Source organism: Xenopus tropicalis, chromosome 6, assembly GCF_000004195.4.
Source record: "Xenopus tropicalis strain Nigerian chromosome 6, UCB_Xtro_10.0, whole genome shotgun sequence".
Lineage (NCBI taxonomy): Eukaryota > Metazoa > Chordata > Amphibia > Anura > Pipidae > Xenopus > Xenopus tropicalis.
In genome coordinates, this window is record NC_030682.2 from 5,305,386 (window position 1) to 5,323,198 (window position 17,813).

The 17,813-nt window shown below is 50.8% G+C and overlaps 2 protein-coding genes across 6 annotated transcripts; both read right to left on the reverse strand.

Moving 5' to 3' along the window:
- Nucleotides 1-1,778: 1,778 nt before the first annotated feature.
- Nucleotides 1,779-9,552, reverse strand: LOC116411624 (gastrula zinc finger protein XlCGF57.1-like). 4 transcript variants are annotated; one of them, XM_031904293.1, is made up of 5 exons: nucleotides 9,459-9,552; nucleotides 8,065-8,195; nucleotides 7,632-7,733; nucleotides 6,606-6,719; nucleotides 1,779-3,893 (listed from the first exon to the last, which is right to left on the reverse strand). In XM_031904293.1, the coding sequence occupies exons 2-5, from the start codon at nucleotides 8,081-8,083 to the stop codon at nucleotides 2,968-2,970; spliced, it is 1,161 nt and encodes a 386-aa protein (XP_031760153.1). In that variant the 5' UTR covers nucleotides 8,084-8,195; nucleotides 9,459-9,552; the 3' UTR covers nucleotides 1,779-2,967. The 4 variants fall into 4 exon arrangements, with proteins under 4 accessions (XP_031760153.1, XP_031760152.1, XP_031760155.1 ...); XM_031904292.1 differs by lacking the exon at nucleotides 9,459-9,552 and adding an exon at nucleotides 9,272-9,449; XM_031904295.1 differs by lacking the exon at nucleotides 9,459-9,552 and adding an exon at nucleotides 9,067-9,449 and having other exon boundaries at nucleotides 7,567-7,733.
- A 3,111-nt stretch (nucleotides 9,553-12,663) lies between these two features.
- On the reverse strand, nucleotides 12,664-16,915 carry LOC116406459 (zinc finger protein OZF-like). Of its 2 annotated transcripts, XM_031904253.1 has the most exons (5): nucleotides 16,423-16,915; nucleotides 15,320-15,427; nucleotides 15,009-15,104; nucleotides 14,747-14,860; nucleotides 12,664-14,157 (listed from the first exon to the last, which is right to left on the reverse strand). In XM_031904253.1, exons 1-5 carry the CDS (start codon nucleotides 16,667-16,669, stop codon nucleotides 13,049-13,051), a joined length of 1,674 nt encoding a protein of 557 aa, XP_031760113.1. In that variant the 5' UTR covers nucleotides 16,670-16,915; the 3' UTR covers nucleotides 12,664-13,048. The 2 variants fall into 2 exon arrangements, with proteins under 2 accessions (XP_031760113.1, XP_031760114.1); XM_031904254.1 differs by lacking the exons at nucleotides 15,009-15,104; nucleotides 15,320-15,427 and having other exon boundaries at nucleotides 16,423-16,913.
- Nucleotides 16,916-17,813: the final 898 nt, after the last annotated feature.

Consider the following 17,813-nt stretch of genomic DNA (forward strand, 5'->3'; position numbering starts at 1 on the left):
TTTATGGCTGAGATTCTAGCTATCTGTATAACGGAGCATTCTGTCACAGTGGCACAGATCCTATCTGATCCCCCCATTGTAAGCAGCAGTCCTGCCCTGCTTTATGGCTGAGATTCTAGCTATCTGTATAACAGAGCATTCTGTCACAGTGGCACAGATCCTATCTGATCCCCCCATTGTAAGCAGCAGTCCTGCCCTGCTTTATGGCTGAGATTCTAGCTATCTGTATAACAGAGCATTCTGTCACAGTGGCACAGATCCTATCTGATCCCCCCATTGTAAGCAGCAGTCCTGCCCTGCTTTATGGCTGAGATTCTAGCTATCTGTATAACAGAGCATTCTGTCACAGTGGCACAGATCCTATCTGATCCCCCCCCATTGTAAGCAGCAGTCCTGCCCTGCTTTATGGCTGAGATTCTAGCTATCTGTATAACAGAGCATTCTGTCACAGTGGCACAGATCCTATCTGATCCCCCCATTGTAAGCAGCAGTCCTGCCCTGCTTTATGGCTGAGATTCTAGCTATCTGTATAACGGAGCATTCTGTCACAGTGGCACAGATCCTATCTGATCCCCCCCCATTGTAAGCAGCAGTCCTGCCCTGCTTTATGGCTGAGATTCTAGCTATCTGTATAACAGAGCATTCTGTCACAGTGGCACAGACCCTATCTGATCCCCCCATTGTAAGCAGCAGTCCTGCCCTGCTTTATGGCTGAGATTCTAGCTATCTGTATAACAGAGCATTCTGTCACAGTGGCACAGATCCTATCTGATCCCCCCATTGTAAGCAGCAGTCCTGCCCTGCTTTATGGCTGAGATTCTAGCTATCTGTATAACAGAGCATTCTGTCACAGTGGCACAGATCCTATCTGACCCCCCACCCATTGTAAGCAGCAGTCCTGCCCTGCTTTATGGCTGAGATTCTAGCTATCTGTATAACAGAGCATTCTGTCACAGTGGCACAGATCCTATCCCCCCCCATTGTAAGCAGCAGTCCTGCCCTGCTTTATGGCTGAGATTCTAGCTATCTGTATAACAGAGCATTCTGTCACAGTGGCACAGATCCTATCTGATCCCCCCATTGTAAGCAGCAGTCCTGCCCTGCTTTATGGCTGAGATTCTAGCTATCTGTATAACAGAGCATTCTGTCACAGTGGCACAGATCCTATCTGATCCCCCCCATTGTAAGCAGCAGTCCTGCCCTGCTTTATGGCTGAGATTCTAGCTATCTGTATAACAGAGCATTCTGTCACAGTGGCACAGATCCTATCTGATCCCCCCATTGTAAGCAGCAGTCCTGCCCTGCTTTATGGCTGAGATTCTAGCTATCTGTATAACAGAGCATTCTGTCACAGTGGCACAGATCCTATCTGATCCCCCCATTGTAAGCAGCAGTCCTGCCCTGCTTTATGGCTGAGATTCTAGCTATCTGTATAACAGAGCATTCTGTCACAGTGGCACAGATCCTATCTGATCCCCCCCCCCCCCCCCCCCATTGTAAGCAGCAGTCCTGCCCTGCTTTATGGCTGAGATTCTAGCTATCTGTATAACAGAGCATTCTGTCACAGTGGCACAGATCCTATCTGATCCCCCCATTGTAAGCAGCAGTCCTGCCCTGCTTTATGGCTGAAAATATTTATAAAAAGCAGCGCAAACTGTATGTTTAGAAGGCACATCCCTTCATGTCTGGGTGGATAATACAATGGCATGTCCCTGCCTGACACTCTGTCCCTTTGCTGAGTTGCTAATAAAGTTTAGCCAATGAAGAGACAAACGCAGTTACATTGAAATAAGTGACTTTATGGAAACTTTACAGAATGTAACAGAATCTGCCAGTCAATTGCATATAAAAAATACAAAGGAGCTGTAACGATGGGATTGGGTGACAGAATAGCCTTAAAGCCCCCATTGATGTGCACCTACCTCCAGCCATGATCATGGATTTAAAGGGAACTACTCCCACCATTGTTCATCATTCTTCCAGTCCCAGGCTCCACAATGGAGATCAGCAAGCAGGATCGTACCCAATGGAAGCCACCCAATGTGGCTGGTCGGGGATGGAGCAGGGCGACTATCAAGCTTTTAGTAATGTGGGGGTTTAGTTACCCTTTAAAAAAAGCTCTACTTAGTTTCCCCCCTAGTGTTTATTGAGTAACAGTTGTAACTTACTAATATACAGATATAATTAGTCTCCTGAGTGGAGCTGGGAGCCAGGGAATGAAGGGCACCCAAGCTCTGGGCAGAGGGCGGGGCTACATCAGCCTGGTTTATATTGCCCTTAGGGATCAGTGCAAGCCCCTTGGCTACTCAGTTCTGTGTTTGGACACTGGTTGGAAAGCATCTCACAGGAAACACTGACTGCCTGGGCAATAGGGCTGTTACCGTACCGACAGGCCTGCCCGACCGATATATGGCCTGAAATCAGCCAGGTTAGAAAATCTAGTCGGATCGGGGACCACATTGGCTCGTTGACGCAGTCCCCGGACCGACTTTGCCTATACCCATCGTTACAATACGATTGTTTGGCCCCAGGGCCAAACGATCGAATTAGCCTGGATTCTCCCGATATTGCCCACCCGTAGGTGGGGGATATTGGGAGAATATCCGCTCGCTCGGCAAGGTGTATGGGCATCTTTAGTCGCCCGCGATAGGACTAACCGGTCCCAAATGCCTTTCCATGCGCAGTTCCCTGTCTCCGGCATCTTACGGCAGCCCCTCTGTGTTTGCCAGAACCCACAGATCCAGTCTGGGCTCCTAATGCATTACTGACTGTATCCCTTTAAGGAGGGGGCAGATTGCCCATAGGTGCATGTAACCCCTTATCCAACCAGATAGGGGTCCTTCTATAGAATAAAGCGATGGCCGATGTCCTGTATAATAACCCGTGGGTACTAAGGCCCAGCCTTATATTCCCCTGACAAGCTTCTCCCCGGGGGCTTATCCTGACAGCCCTGTAGGAGGCGCTTTCTCATTCCCTTTCCCGTTTTTCTGACTCCCCAGCCTCCGCCCCCACTTTCCTAACCCTATGGGACTTCCTGTGTTTCCTCAGTTCCTTGTTGGTGGGGAACCTCTCCCCGCACTTTGCGCAGCTGAAGCGTTTCTCCCTTTCGTGAACTTTCTGGTGGGCGAGGAGGTGCGACTTCTGAAAGAACGTATCCCCGCACCGCGGGCACTTGAACGGCTGAGTCCTTTTCTTTCCGCAGTCGGAACTGACCTTCTCACACTCGGAGCACAGGAAGGGTTTCTCCCCGGTTTCGATTTTGAGGGAAACCTTTTGGTGAAAGCCTCTGCCGCACACTTTGCACGTTATTTGCACCATGTGGACGATCTCGTGGCGGAGCAGGTTGAACTTGCGGGAGAAGCTCTTGTCGCAGTAAGCGCAGGGGAAGAGTTTGGCCTCCGTGCTTTGTTTCTGGTGGATCTGAAGGCTGCTCTTCTCGTGCCTCATAAGGTTGAACTTCTTGGAAAAGCTTTTGCCGCACTGCGCGCAGGTGAATGGTTTCCCCCCCGAGTGCTCCTTCTGGTGGTTCTGGAGGAGGAGCTTCCGGGCAAACAGTTTCCCACATGCCCTGCAGACAAATGGTTTCTCCCCCTTGTGAAGCCTCAGATGTTCCAAGAGGGCCGCCTTACGGGAGAAAGTCGTGCCGCATTCGGAGCAGTGGAATTCCCCCGCGGGGGCCACGTCTTGGGGCTGGATGTCGTAGAAAGCGCTGATACAGACGTGAGATGGCAGATCTCTGCCCTTACAGAAGCTTTTCCCACATTTACTGCAAATATAACTCGACTCTTTGGAACAGACGTCACCCTGGGCTTTTGGTGCTGGGAGGCTCCGGCATTTTCTCCATAATCTCGGGGGTTCCGTGTGGATACTTCCCTCATCACTTGGGCTGTACTCTACATAAAGAGCCATAAACATAGATACATGGAGTATATACACAGAGTATATACACAGATAGAGTATATACATAGTTGCATGGAGTATATACACAGATAGAGTATATACAGTATAGTTGCATGGAGTATATACACAGATGCATGGAGTATATACACAGATGCATGGAGTATATACACAGGTGCATGGAGTATATACACAGGTGCATGGAGTATATACACAGGTGCATGGAGTATACACACAGGTGCATGGAGTATACACACAGATGCATGGAGTATATACACAGATGCATGGAGTATATACACAGATGCATGGAGTATATACACAGGTGCATGGAGTATATACACAGGTGCATGGAGTATATACACAGGTGCATGGAGTATATACACAGATAGAGTATATACATAGTTGCAGAGTATATACAGTATAGTTGCATGGAGTATATACACAGATGCATGGAGTATATACACAGGTGCATGGAGTATATACACAGGTGCATGGAGTATATACACAGGTGCATGGAGTATATACACAGGTGCATGGAGTATATACACAGGTGCATGGAGTATATACACAGATGCATGGAGTATATACACAGATGCATGGAGTATATACACAGATGCATGGAGTATATACACAGGTGCATGGAGTATATACACAGGTGCATGGAGTATATACACAGGTGCATGGAGTATATACACAGGTGCATGGAGTATATACACAGATGCATGGAGTATATACACAGATGCATGGAGTATATACACAGGTGCATGGAGTATATACACAGGTGCATGGAGTATATACACAGGTGCATGGAGTATATACACAGGTGCATGGAGTATATACACAGGTGCATGGAGTATATACACAGATAGAGTATATACATAGTTGCAGAGTATATACAGTATAGTTGCATGGAGTATATACACAGATGCATGGAGTATATACACTGATGCATGGAGTATATACACAGGTGCATGGAGTATATACACAGGTGCATGGAGTATATACACAGGTGCATGGAGTATATACACAGATGCATGGAGTATATACACAGATGCATGGAGTATATACACAGATGCATGGAGTATATACACAGATGCATGGAGTATATACACAGATGCATGGAGTATATACACAGATGCATGGAGTATATACACAGGTGCATGGAGTATATACACAGGTGCATGGAGTATATACACAGTGGCATGGAGTATATACACAGTGGCATGGAGTATATACACAGGTGCATGGAGTATATACACAGGTGCATGGAGTATATACACAGGTGCATGGAGTATATACACAGGTGCATGGAGTATATACACAGGTGCATGGAGTATATACACAGGTGCATGGAGTATATACACAGGTGCATGGAGTATATACACAGGTGCATGGAGTATATACACAGGTGCATGGAGTATATACACAGGTGCATGGAGTATATACACAGATGCATGGAGTATATACACAGATGCATGGAGTATATACACAGGTGCATGGAGTATATACACAGATGCATGGAGTATATACACAGGTGCATGGAGTATATACACAGGTGCATGGAGTATATACACAGGTGCATGGAGTATATACACAGGTGCATGGAGTATACACACAGGTGCATGGAGTATACACACAGGTGCATGGAGTATACACACAGGTGCATGGAGTATATACACAGGTGCATGGAGTATATACACAGATAGAGTATATACATAGTTGCATGGAGTATATACACAGATAGAGTATATACATAGTTGCATGGAGTATATACACAGATAGAGTATATACATAGTTGCATGGAGTATATACACAGATAGAGTATATACATAGTTGCATGGAGTATATACACTGATGCATGGAGTATATACACAGGTGCATGGAGTATATACACAGGTGCATGGAGTATATACACAGGTGCATGGAGTATATACACAGATGCATGGAGTATATACACAGATGCATGGAGTATATACACAGGTGCATGGAGTATATACACAGGTGCATGGAGTATATACACAGGTGCATGGAGTATATACACAGATGCATGGAGTATATACACAGGTGCATGGAGTATATACACAGATGCATGGAGTATATACACAGGTGCATGGAGTATATACACAGGTGCATGGAGTAAATACACAGATGCATGGAGTATATACACAGGTGCATGGAGTATATACACAGATGCATGGAGTATATACACAGGTGCATGGAGTATATACACAGGTGCATGGAGTATATACACAGATGCATGGAGTATATACACAGGTGCATGGAGTATATACACAGGTGCATGGAGTATATACACAGATGCATGGAGTAAATACACAGATGCATGGAGTATATACACAGGTGCATGGAGTATATACACAGATGCATGGAGTATATACACAGGTGCATGGAGTATATACACAGATGCATGGAGTATATACACAGGTGCATGGAGTATATACACAGATGCATGGAGTATATACACAGTGGCATGGAGTATATACACAGATACATACTGTAGCACTCTAAAGACAAGGGACACTATCACCCCCAACTATGATAGGGAAATTGACTGGGCACTATGGGTAGCCGGAGTACAGTGCTCTCCCACTGGACTGTAAGGGCGGGGCTTTGTAGTTAGGGGTTCCTACCTATTCCAGGGGAACCATACTGTATGGCCAGTGCTCCCAGCAGGGCAATTAGCTACTTACCCCCATCAGAAAGTGTGACTTCCACGCTGTCTATCTGGTCTGCGTCGGAATCAAATTCAGCCTCTTCCTCCTTTATCTTTATCTGTAATATTTCCGGCTGTGGCTCTGGGGAAGCTGGGAGTAAGGGAGACACAGGGCCGTGTAAAGCTGGGAGTAAGGGAGACACAGGGCCGTGTAAAGCTGGGAGTAAGGGAGAGACAGGGCCGTGTAAAGCTGGGAGTAAGGGAGAGACAGGGCCGTGTAAAGCTGGGAGTAAGGGAGAGACAGGGCCGTGTAAAGCTGGGAGTAAGGGAGAGACAGGGCCGTGTAAAGCTGGGAGTAAGGGAGAGACAGGGCCGTGTAAAGCTGGGAGTAAGGGAGAGACAGGGCCGTGTAAAGCTGGGAGTAAGGGAGAGACAGGGCCGCGTAAAGCTGGGAGTAAGGGAGAGACAGGGCCGCGTAAAGCTGGGAGTAAGGGAGAGACAGGGCCGTGTAAAGCTGAGAGTAAGGGAGAGACAGGGCCGTGTAAAGCTGGGAGTAAGGGAGAGACAGGGCCGTGTAAAGCTGGGAGTAAGGGAGAGACAGGGCCGTGTAAAGCTGGGAGTAAGGGAGAGACAGGGCTGTGTAAAGCTTGGGAGTAAGGAGAGACAGGGCCGCGTAAAGCTGGGAGTAAGGGAGAGACAGGGCCCGTGTAAAGCTGGGAGTAAGGGAGAGACAGGGCCGTGTAAAGCTGGGAGTAAGGGAGAGACAGGGCCGTGTAAAGCTGGGAGTAAGGGAGAGACAGGGCCGTGTAAAGCTGGGAGTAAGGGAGAGACAGGGCCGTGTAAAGCTGGGAGTAAGGCTGTGCGCTTCCTATAAACATCTCACAGAGACACAACAAAGATACGTAAGGAAAAGGCTACAGATAAAGCGTTACTGGGGGAGGGAAGATCAGCAAACAAGTGGAGCTAAATATCATAGACTGAATCTGCTGCGTGACTACCCCGCGCGTCTGTGTGCATTCCCTGTGCTTCTGGGAGCCCCTGCGGGATGCAGGGAATTAGTTACCGTCCAATGAAAATGAATCTGTTTCTCTCTTTATTGCAGCTATGTGATTGGTGCCGGCGGGTTCCTTTTCCACTTTCACACTGGGGGCGGTCACTGAATAACCTGCCGAAATAGGACAATAAATTCTGATGTTAAAATGACATGTAAATAAGAACTAATAGGAGCCCTGTACAATAGAGTCATTTGGGGGGGGGCACCGTATGGCCACTGCAGACCCCTGGTTCCTATATCCCTAGCAACAGCACAACAACCCTTTGATTAGTGTTATTAGCCATATGTATGTGGCTATAGGGAATACAGGGTGTGAATGTAAGAAATCCCTGTGTGTAGGAATATAGGAATACGGGGGGGGGGGAGTGTAAATACCCCCCAGCACTATATACAATTACACACAAAGGTAGGTTTCCTGGTCAGTGTGTCTGTGTCAACTCACGGGACAAGCGTGACTCCATGTTGGCAATGGGCGGAGCTTTGCTGGCTGTGTGCTGATTGGAGGGCCTTGGTTCCTCATTACTTTATCAGCTTCTTATCCATCAGGCCTGGGAACAGCGGGGGGGACTAACGCTATAAGAGAAGAGTACGAAATAAATATGAAAGGAACATCAGGGCCAATGTCTCGTGGCTACAGAGATGTAGTACATACAGATACGCACAGATACGAGGGTTCGGCCGAACTTCCGAATCCATCCCAAGGGATTCCAAACCGAACCAACTCCTAATTAGGCACTCACGTATAACTGTAGAGCCAATGTGCCTGGGTGCAGTACAGCAGATATCACATAAACCATAAAGAGAGATTCTGCACTCACAGGACTTAAAAGTGGTAATTTATACAATATATATATATACAAAAACAAACGGAGCACACCCTTCAAGCAATCAAATGCCCTAGGTGCTGGTCACAAATGTGCAATAAACAGAGTACCGCACACATAGGGACTTTAGAAAAAACAAAAAAGAATTTATTGAAAAAGATCCAACGTTTCGAGCACCAACTGTGCTCTTCCTCAGGTTTGACCTACAGCCCTTATATTTGCCTATTTGTGTCTGTTAGTTACCCTCCCATATAGATTGTAAGCTCTACGGGGCAGGGACCTCCTTCCTCTTGTGTCCTCGACAATTAACTTATTGCAACTGTATTTATTTGTATTTATTGTTATACTTTGTATTTATCTATTATCTTATTAACACCCTGTTTGTATTAATGTATCTACTGTACAGCGCTGCGTACATAAGTAGCACTTTATAAATAAAGATATACATACATACATATATATATATAATGTACCCCCCATCATGACACATAAGGATATAGGGCATCATAGACAAGTGACCACACTAAGGCACAATGGCAGAACTCTAAGGTCACTTCTAATATCCTTATGTGTTACAATGGGGGGCATTATTGTTTAGATGTGAAACCATGTGATATTACCCCCAGTGTGAGTTGTACAGATTATCCCTGGCTTGTGTGTATGGAGCACTGCCGGTTCAGCCAATGGGAGCTGTTCTGCATTAAAGGGGAGATACACCCAAACAACAAACCAGTTATATAGCCGGTACCGAACCCCCAGCCCCTACAGCTTATTAGCAGCCACACGGTTCGGCGCTCAGTGCAGGTTTGTGATGAGACCAAATACCTGGTTGCACAGGAAGAAGCCAGTGTAGGCTGCAGCCCCATGTCAGCCCTTGGGATGAGAGAAGCACAAGCCAACTGGCCCGGCCCCGCTCTCCGGGCAGATACAAAGGGACAGGCAGCCGGGGGCCGCCATTCTGGGTGCACACCTGGGTACCGGCTTCTGGGCAATTCCTAGGAAACCTACTTACCCGGTCATGTGACCCTGGAAGCAGGAAGTAATGAGCGGCGCTCCGGAAAATACCTTCCTGTAACGCTACACTAGAGTTCCTACCCAAGCAGCGACACCTAGCGGCTCGACTGCTAATAAGCCTTACACTCATGGCGTACGGAACAGAGCGGCCTCTAGTGGCTGAAAGTGAGAAGTGCGCAGTCCGACCCTCGGAACCGCTGTATCTTTGCCTCTAACCGGGCCAACCGGGCCAACCGGGGGAGGGGCATCAGAGAGAAGCCACCAGAACACTGTAAGATTCCTATAGGAGTCAAAGGAGCTCCGCTAGGGAACTGTCCGTTCACCCTTTGATAAACAGACTGATAGAGACTGACTGCAGCCAATGGGAACATTTCTTTTGGGGAGAATTAGTAGCCCTGGGCCAAAGCTAATGTTAAAGGAGACATATTGGATAAATGGGAAAACCCCTAACCCTGTAGGCAATTATGAATAATATCCGGTGCTGGTTTCCCTTTGGGCTAAACATTAACCCTATCTGTAACAATGGCCCCTTTATTGGAGCTCCCTATAGATCCTCTCAGGTCCCTGTCTGGGTTTCACATGAGGGGTGGGCGTGTCCTAACGGTCCCTGCCAGAAGCACAGTAGGAGGGGGAGAGCCAATCACAGCCCTGCACTCACACAAGCACAGACAGGCTTCAGTTCCCTATCAGGTCAGCCTAGCTGCTGATTGGTTCCTATCCTACAGTGCCGCCGCCCCCCTGCACAGCCTGGGAAAGGAGGCAGCAGGAAGTGGAACAGATGGGCGGGGCTAGTGGGGTTTGGGGGAATTTCTCAATAAATCAGTCAGAAACACAACTTTAAGCACAATCCTTCTATATCTAGAGGAGTATAATTCCCTGGTACATTCATAATGTTTATAGGATATGTCTCCTTTAAGGCATGGGGCAGGCTGGGGTGTCCCTAGGGGTCCCCCAACCCAGTGGCGACAACAAAGGGGAATGTACTTGGTTACTCAATACACTCCTCCTAAAATAGTGGAATAATTTCCCCTTTAAAACAGAATAATGTTATACCAACGAAGCCCCAGGGAGTGGAACAAACCAATCAAGGATAAGGGGGTGGGAGGATCCATGAGTCTGGGGCCCGACACATGATGGGGATTCACAGCACTGATTGGCTGATGTACAAATCAGAAGAACCAAGTTAAGAGCCAGCCTAACATTTATTCACTTTTTATCATTGCTGCCATACTGCTTCCTACATACAGTAATATTATACATGTACGGCCCCCAGACCATTGCAGGTTCAGCCCAAACCCAGATGACAATGTGCCCAGGCCAATGAATAAAGGAGAGCAATGAGCAGAGGATCAACGCACAGGTTCATGTATTGGCTGCTGCTGATCCCATTACCTCCCCTGCATGCTGTCCGTTATCAGGGTTCCCCCTCACAAGCTGTGGCCCCCAGGTCCCTCTGTCCGGTATCAGGGTCCCCCCTCACAAGCTGTCCCTGCATTCCCGGGGCCCCCGGGCCCCTCTGTCCGGTATCTGGGTTCCCCCCTCACAAGCTGTCCCTGCATTCCCAGAGCCCCCGGGCCCCTCTGTCCGGTATCAGGGTTCCCCCCTCACAAGCTGTCCCTGCATTCCCAGAGCCCCCGGGCCCCTCTGTCCGGTATCTGGGTTCCCCCCTCACAAGCTGTCCCTACATTCCCAGAGCCCCCGGGCCCCTCTGTCCGGTATCTGGGTTCCCCCCTCACAAGCTGTCCCTACATTCCCAGAGCCCCCGGGCCCCTCTGTCCGGTATCAGGGTTCCCCCCTCACAAGCTGTCCCTACATTCCCGGAGCCCCCGGGCCCCTCTGTCCGGTATCTGGGTTCCCCCCTCACAAGCTGTCCCTGCATTCCCAGAGCCCCCGGGCCCCTCTGTCCGGTATCTGGGTTCCCCCTCACAAGCTGTCCCTGCATTCCCAGAGCCCCCGGGCCCCTCTGTCCGGTATCAGGGTTCCCCCCTCACAAGCTGTCCCTGCATTCCCAGAGCCCCCGGGCCCCTCTGTCCGGTATCTGGGTTCCCCCCTCACAAGCTGTCCCTGCATTCCCAGAGCCCCCGGGCCCCTCTGTCCGGTATCAGGGTTCCCCCCTCACAAGCTGTCCCTGCATTCCCAGAGCCCCCGGGCCCCTCTGTCCGGTATCTGGGTTCCCCCCTCACAAGCTGTCCCTGCATTCCCAGAGCCCCCGGGCCCCTCTGTCCGGTATCTGGGTTCCCCCCTCACAAGCTGTCCCTGCATTCCCAGAGCCCCCGGGCCCCTCTGTCCGGTATCTGGGTTCCCCCTTACAAGCTGTCCCTACATTCCCAGAGCCCCCGGGCCCTCTGTCCGGTATCAGGGTTCCCCCCTTACAAGCTGTCCCTACATTCCCAGAGCCCCCGGGCCCCTCTGTCCGGTATCAGGGTTCCCCCTCACAAGCTGTCCCTACATTCCCAGAGCCCCCGGGCCCCTCTGTCCGGTATCAGGGTTCCCCCCTTACAAGCTGTCCCTACATTCCCAGAGCCCCCGGGCCCCTCTGTCCGGTATCAGGGTTCCCCCCTTACAAGCTGTCCCTACATTCCCAGAGCCCCCGGGCCCCTCTGTCCGGTAATCAGGGTTCCCCCCTTACAAGCTGTCCCTACATTCCCAGAGCCCCCGGGCCCCTCTGTCCGGTATCAGGGTTCCCCCCTCACAAGCTGTCCCTACATTCCCAGAGCCCCCGGACCCCTCTGTCCGGTATCAGGGTTCCCCCCTCACAAGCTGTCCCTGCATTCCCAGAGCCCCCGGGCCCCTCTGTCCGGTATCAGGGTTCCCCCCCTCACAAGCTGTCCCTGCATTCCCAGAGCCCCGGGCCCCTCTGTCCGGTATCAGGGTTCCCCCCTCACAAGCTGTCCCTGCATTCCCGGGGCCCCCGGGCCCCTCTGTCCGGTATCAGGGTTCCCCCCTCACAAGCTGTCCCTATATTCCCGGGGCCCCCAGGCCCCTCTGTCCGGTATCAGGGTTCCCCCCTCACAAGCTGTCCCTGCATTCCCAGAGCCCCCGGGCCCCTCTGTCCGGTATCAGGGTTCCCCCCCTCACAAGCTGTCCCTGCATTCCCAGAGCCCCGGGCCCCTCTGTCCGGTATCAGGGTTCCCCCCTCACAAGCTGTCCCTGCATTCCCGGAGCCCCCCGGGCCCCTCCTGTCCGGTATCAGGGTTCCCCCCTTCACAAGCTGTCCCTGCATTCCCAGAGCCCCCGGGCCCCTCTGTCTGGTATCAGGGTTCCCCCATCACAAGCTGTCCCTATATTCCCGGGGCCCCCGGGCCCCTCTGTCCTGTATCAGGGTTCCCCCCTCACAAGCTGTCCCTGCATTCCCAGAGCCCCCGGGCCCCTCTGTCCGGTATCAGGGTTCCCCCCTCACAAGCTGTCCCTGCATTCCCGGGGCCCCCGGGCCCCTCTGTCCGGTATCAGGGTTCCCCCCTCACAAGCTGTCCCTGCATTCCCAGAGCCCCCGGGCCCCTCTGTCCGGTATCAGGGTTCCCCCCTCACAAGCTGTCCCTGCATTCCCGGAGCCCCCGGACCCCTCTGTCCTGTATCAGGGTTCCCCCATCACAAGCTGTCCCGATATTCCCGGGGCCCCCGGGCCCCTCTGTCCGGTATCAGGGTTCCCCCCTCACAAGCTGTCCCTATATTCCCGGGGCCCCCGGGCCCCTCAGTGCTACAGCCATGGTGCAGCCTCCTGTGTTTCTTTAGCGGTTTCCTTTTAGAGAAGGCCTCCCCACATTCTTTGCACCTGAAGGGTTTCTCCCTTTCGTGAACCTTGCGGTGAATGACCAGGTGACTATTGTGGAAGAAGCTGTCGCCGCACTCTGTGCATTTGTATGGCAGCTCCTTCATGTAATTGATTTTCTTTTCACACTCTGTGCAAGTGAATGGTTTCTCCTCGGCCTGCCCATCATGGGATCGCCTCTGCGTCACGCTCTTGCCGCACCTCGTACAGGTTCTCTCCACTGTGTGAATCTTGCCGTGCTTCTGCAGGGTGCTCTTCTTCGGGAAGCTCCTCCCACACTCTGTGCATATGAATGGTTTCACCCCGGCGTGCATGTTCTGGTGCACCTGAAGCCCCGCCTTCTGAGTGAAACTCTTGCCGCACTCGGGGCAGGTGAATGGTTTCTCCCCACTGTGGATCTTCAGGTGTTTCTGCAGGTTGCACTTGAGGGTGAAGCATTTGCCGCATTCAGGGCAGGGGAAGGGTTTCTCCCCGCTGTGCACCTTTGCATGCTTTATTACTCCCATCTTGTAGGAGAAGCTTTTGCCGCATTCCTTGCAGCAGAATTCCCCTGTGGGGGTCACATCATAATTATTATTATTACTCTCCCTCCCCAGATCTGTGGCTTTGTTGCCCCTGTGGGAAGTCCGGGCACAGAGGTGGGTGAGAAGGTCCCGACTCGATGAGAACATTTTCCCACATTTATTGCAGATAAAGCCCTGGGACTTGGAGCTGGCAGCGCGGGTCTCATACCTGGGGCCGGACCCACACATTGGATTAGTCCCCACGCCGGGCCGTACCGACACCATCCCAGCTCCCTGTAACTGCTGCTTGGCCAGACCCAACCCATTGCGCTGATAACTGGCTCCTCTCACTGGGGGTCTCTGGGGTCCGTGCGGAGCTCTGGGTGTTTCAGCATCACAGGTCCCCTCATCACATGGATCAGCATCTGAACAGAACAAATCAAACAGGTCAGACTAACTATGTTACCAATCAGCAGGCTGAGTGAGGAGACCTAATGAAAAACCTATAGGAAAGGTGAACCCGCCCCCCCTAACCCTATGGGCAATTATGAATAATATCCGGTGCTGGTTTCCCTCTGGGCTAAACATTAACCCTATCTGTAACAATGGCCCCTTTATTGGAGCTCCCTATAGATCCTCTCAGGTCCCTGTCTGGGTTTCACATGAGGGGTGGGCGTGTCCTAACGGTCCCTGCCAGAAGCACAGTAGGAGGGGGAGAGCCAATCACAGCCCTGCACTCACACAAGCACAGACAGGCTTTAGTTCCCTATCAGGTCAGCCTAGCTGCTGATTGGTTCCTATCCTACAGTGCCGCCGCCCCCCTGCACAGCCTGGGAAAGGAGGCAGCAGGAAGTGGCACAGATGGGCGGGGCTAGTGGGGTTTGGGGGAATTTCTCAATAAATCAGTCAGAAACACAACTTTAAGCACAATCCTTCTATATCTAGAGGAGTATAATTCCCTGGTACATTCTGGTTTACACATGATTTCTCATTTAGGGACAGACACCAACTTACTCCCTTCAGTGATTTTAACTTTCAAGATTTCCATTGGAGTCTGATGGTCCTCAGGGTCCGGTTCTTCCTCCTTTATCTTTATCTGTAATATTTCTGGCTGTGGCTCTGGGGAACCTGCCAGTGAGGGAGAGACAGGGCCGTAAGAACAATTAGAGGGAGAGAAACAAGTGGCCTTCTCTCAGGTCGTTATGGGAGATGTATTCCTGTATTTATGTTTAGCAAGAAAAAATTCATGGGGGCAGTAGGCAGAATAGTCACCCACCTGCAGATGGCAATGAACCCAGTCCCCTCCTCACTGGGGGCAGATATTTCTCACTGTCACAACCTGCTTCAGCTTTGGGCACTGTCTGTAAATAACCTGCAACCAACAGAACATCTGATTTGGAGATGGATACAAATAAGCAAAGATACAAGTAACCAACATAAAAGAAGTTGTTTGTTCCCTCGGGAACATAATGCAGCGTTACCCTGCGCGGGGGGGGTCGGGTGTTTCTTCAGGAGCCCCCCCCCCCACCTGTAAATGCCGGGCAGCCAATTGGCTGAATGTTCAAGAGAGGTCCCCCAGCTACTTACCCCCATCAGTAAGTGGCGCTGCTAAGCTTTCCATTGGGGTCTGATGGTCCTCAGGGTCCGGTTCTTCTTTCTTTATCTGTAACATTTCTGGTTGTGGCTCTGGGGAACCTGCCAGTAAGTAATGGGCACTGTCATGTAAAGCTGGGAGTAAGGGAGAGACAGGGCCACGTAAAGCTGGGAGTAAGGGAGAGACAGGGCCGTGTAAAGCTGGGAGTAAGGGAGAGACAGGGCCGTGTAAAGCTGGGAGTAAGGGAGAGACAGGGCCGTGTAAAGCTGGGAGTAAGGGAGAGACAGGGCCGCGTAAAGCTGGGAGTAAGGGAGAGACTGGGCCGTGTAAAGCTGGGAGTAAGGGAGAGACAGGGCCGCGTAAAGCTGGGAGTAAGGGAGAGACAGGGCCGCGTAAAGCTGGGAGTAAGGGAGAGACAGGGCCGCGTAAAGCTGGGAGTAAGGGAGAGACAGGGCCGCGTAAAGCTGGGAGTAAGGGAGAGACAGGGCCGCGTAAAGCTGGGAGTAAGGGAGAGACAGGGCCGCGTAAAGCTGGGAGTAAGGGAGAGACAGGGCCGCGTAAAGCTGGGAGTAAGGGAGAGACAGGGCCGCGTAAAGCTGGGAGTAAGGGAGAGACAGGGCCGCGTAAAGCTGGGAGTAAGGGAGAGACAGGGCCGCGTAAAGCTGGGAGTAAGGGAGAGACAGGGCCGCGTAAAGCTGGGAGTAAGGGAGAGACAGGGCCGCGTAAAGCTGGGAGTAAGGGAGAGACAGGGCCGTGTAAAGCTGGGAGTAAGGGAGAGACAGGGCCGTGTAAAGCTGGCAGTAAGGGAGAGACAGGGCCGTGTAAAGCTGGGAGTAAGGGAGAGACAGGGCCGTGTAAAGCTGGGAGTAAGGGAGAGACGGGGCCGTGTAAAGCTGGGAGTAAGGGAGAGACGGGGCCGTGTAAAGCTGGGAGTAAGGGAGAGACGGGGCCGTGTAAAGCTGGGAGTAAGGGAGAGACGGGGCCGTGTAAAGCTGGGAGTAAGGGAGAGACGGGGCCGTGTAAAGCTGGGAGTAAGGGAGAGACAGGGCAATCTCCTTCTTATTCACTGAACACTAAATGAACCCTGACTACTTACCCCCATTGGAGCCCATTTCTTCTTTCTCTGTCTCTATTTGGAATATTCCCAGTTCATGGAAACCTACCCGAATGGAAGAGAAATAGAAGACCTTGGAATGAATAGCCCTTATTCCAATATCCCCACTAAAGGTGAAATCCAATGGAGTTTGATGGAACAAAGCACATAACTCTGAGCCCCCCAATAATCTAGACAGACAAGCACGGGGGGATATAATAATCATTCCATGTGGGACATTTTTCTCCATATAACTTTAAGAAGCAATCAGTTGCCCCCAAAACTACAGGTGTTCCAGTAGGGGGCGGAATAATAATGTCTGGGGGGGGGGAGCTCAGTAACAATGGGGGCAATAGGGCCTGACTGGCGCATATTTATGGGTCTCAACACTCCTTATGGCGGCGCCTCCCCAACAATGGAAGTCACAGCTCTCACTTTCAGTGTCTGTTTATTATAGATAAATAGCTAAAGTGTATAAAATATACTTCAAATTCTTTCTTTGACCCCTCCCCCCTTGGCCCCTCCCCCTGCTGGCTTCTTTCCCATGATCCCACACTGTATCAGCTCTCAACACTTTGCACTGTAGGATGACAGCCAATCAGCAGCTAGACAGACCTGACAGGGAATTGCAGTTTTTCTGTTTGAGAGCAGAGCTGTGATTGGCTACCCACATCTTCCTGTGCTTCTAGGCAAGGCCCATTAGGACTTGTAATGTCAAACCAGGCTGCAGCCTATGCCTGTCCCTATCCCCACTACTGTCCATTGGTACATTGGCTGAGCTCTGCAGAGATGCCATTATCCTACAGACCCTGCTGGCTGCTATGGCTGCCATGGTTACTAATGATATCTAGCTTATTATTTGGATATTTTCATACCTACCATCAGCTTGCCAACCAGCTAGAGATTCTGCTAACAGGAAGCGAGAGATGGGGCGCTAGAAAATAATTCCATACTGAAACCAAGATCTTCAACGCTTGGATTCCTAGTTCTGCAGTGACACCTAGTGGTAATACGGGGAAACTGCTTAGGATCTACAGTCCTTTTATTAAAAAAAAAAAAAAAAAGACAGTGACATCTAGTGGTAGAACTCTAAACTGCTATTTTGCTATCCAGTCTTTTAAAAGGGAATGTTACAGTTTCATTATACTTTTCCACTAATTTGATAGTAATGTGTAAATGGAATTGTCTAGGAAAACAGTGTCTGTCTATTTAAATTCTATAGTGGCTGCCGTTACAGGTGGTTCAGGAGTTAGAACCAACAGTACAGGAAATAACAGCCAGTGCAAGGTTTTCCTTCTGTTCCACTTCCTGTTGGCTGAATTCTCTGGATGTGCAGGGGGGCCGGCAGCACTGTAGGATAGGAACCAATCAGCAGCTAAGCTGACCTGATAGGG